The sequence below is a fragment of the Pteropus vampyrus genome, unplaced genomic scaffold, assembly GCF_000151845.1.
Source record: "Pteropus vampyrus isolate Shadow unplaced genomic scaffold, Pvam_2.0 Scaffold683, whole genome shotgun sequence".
NCBI classification, from domain to species: Eukaryota; Metazoa; Chordata; class Mammalia; order Chiroptera; family Pteropodidae; genus Pteropus; species Pteropus vampyrus.
In genome coordinates, this window is record NW_011889464.1 from 73,865 (window position 1) to 76,088 (window position 2,224).

A 2,224-nucleotide genomic window follows, 5' to 3' on the forward strand; every position below is an offset into this window, starting at 1 on the left:
TGATAACTGAGAAGTTATATCTTCAACTCAGAAGGACAACAGAGTTAAAAACCATATGCATTAGGGAATAACGTGTTCTTCAATCAGCATGTCGTCTCCCACCTGAAGTCGGCTCCTGCTCGTCTGCCGTTCTCCGGAGTCCCAGGGTCTGGACACATGTCAGAGACCAAGGCGACACCTCCTTGGCTCACTAGAGAGAGAGAAACATTATTATAATTTTACGTAGCTGTTGGGGAAATACCCAGAGAATACATTTACATTAGGCAGATTTAGTTCGTAAATGACTGTAACTTAAAATACGATTTTTAAAAAGAATTCAGAGAGTTTAACTACATTAAAATAAACCTTTATTTTTATTCCTAAAGAGACTCCTCATTCAGTGAAAAGATATCAACGTTTTTGGGGTTCGAAGTTTAATTCTATTGAAGAGGTTGAAATTTAATTAAAAAATCAAAACAAAACAAAATGCAAGCATTTGCTCAACATGATAAACCTCACGACAGGTCACACTTAACGGCACAACGCAAAGGGCAGCGTGGCAGAACGCCTACGTTTATACCAAAGGAAGTCTCCTTCGTCCCGCACGGATGAAACAGAGATGTTCACTATCTAGCCAGACCTAGGCAGCAGCTAGTTTCAATGCAATCATCTATTATACTTCAAACATCGAGCACATTCGATGCTGAACTCAAAGAGCTGTAGTTTTCGTGCATAAAAGTGATTTCTCTCCCGAATCAGTGCCCCTGAGAGCCTTTCCTCTTGGTGGGATTTTGTACAGTCACAGAATAGTTTTCAAAGGAATCATCGGCTTACTAGACAAAGTGGCTGCCACTCCAACACCCGTGCTGCCCTATCGAATCTGTCTACGCCATCTGAAGCCGGAGTGAAAATGAGCCGGTCTCTATCAGCTCTCATGATGCACTCCTACAGACCTTCCCTCATGGCACGGGATTGGCTCACAAGTCGAGCACTGAGCAACCTTCTGGAAAGAGAAATGGAGTTGGCTTTTCTCAGTATCATTTAAAAATAACCGAGCACGCTGGGAGTGACATCAGTAAGATGGCAGACGAGGAAGCTCCAGGCCCTAGAGTGCCCACGGAAACATCAGATAAACAACCACAGACTAAAATAACTGTAGGAGCTCTGGAAACCATTCGAAGATCCACAGCAACCCAGCACATGCCCGGGAAAATAAAAGCCACACTCGCCGTGCTAGAAAACTTGATGGAATTTTACTTGTCCTTGTCCCGCACCTTCCCTGACATGGCACAGTGCGGTTAAGAGGAAGTGGCACTTCCGGTTCCCTTCTTGAGGACGGAGCTGCCAAGAGGAGCTCGTCCGCAAAGCCCTGGGCTGTCTGTGAGCAGCTGGAGGGACTGGTGTCTGTCTCGCCGGACTGGGAGCTCAGATGGGGACTGTCAGGGGATGCCATGGGAGATGATGGTGGACATGGCTGCCCTTAAAAACTGCACAGGGACCACAGCCACGTGGGTACCTGGGAGCAAGAAATCACAGGCAGACGAATGCGACAAAGCACCTAAGACCCTGAGAAGAAACTGGGGTGAGGGTCTTTGGGAAATTATTTTAGAGCAGCATGAGGGCAGAGGGGTGGTGGGGAGGGGCGGCGAGGTGATTGCACGCAGAGACCCAGACAGGACGCATGCCCAGGAAAGATCTGGGATCTTAAGCCTTCATTTTAGGCTGTCTAGGCCCAGCGGCCCACTAGTTAGTAAGGCTCTTCTATGTCACTATGCAGACTGGGAGAGGTAGCTGTCTTTTTTTTAATGCACAATTGTTGACAAATATCACAAGGCATACAAAGAAAGAGGAAAACATGGCCTATTCAAAGAACAAATTAATCTTTAGTCTCTGAAGAAACACATGCACTGGACCTACTAGACAAAGATTGTAAACAACTGTCTTAACTATAAATTTGAGTAAACAAGAGCAGAATACTTTTGAAATTTGAGGAAAGATATAGATATACAAATCCAAAAGGCTTGACAAATTCCAAGTTGGGTGAACTCAGAGAGACCCACAATAAGACACATATTAAATTGTCACAAGACAAACACAGGATCTTGAAGGTGGAAGGAGAAAAGCAGCTCGTCACTCACAAGGGAACCCCGATAAAACGATCAGCGGATTTCTCAGTAAAAGCCTTTTACCAGAAGACCGTGGTTAATACATTCAAGTGCTAAATGAAGAGCTGTTGACTGAGAAT

The 2,224-nt window shown here is 45.1% G+C and overlaps 1 protein-coding gene across 1 annotated transcript in view; it reads right to left on the bottom strand.

Moving 5' to 3' along the window:
* LOC111733914 (CUB and sushi domain-containing protein 1-like) overlaps nucleotides 1–184 on the bottom strand; it is a gene marked incomplete at its 3' end in the record, with an annotated part of 68,758 nt that extends 68,574 nt beyond the window's left edge. The window contains exon 1 of the mRNA XM_023526068.1: nucleotides 103–184. Coding sequence (XP_023381836.1) covers nucleotides 103–158 — 56 coding nt within the window. The remainder of the gene's footprint in view (nucleotides 1–102) is intronic.
* Nucleotides 185–2,224: the final 2,040 nt, after the last annotated feature.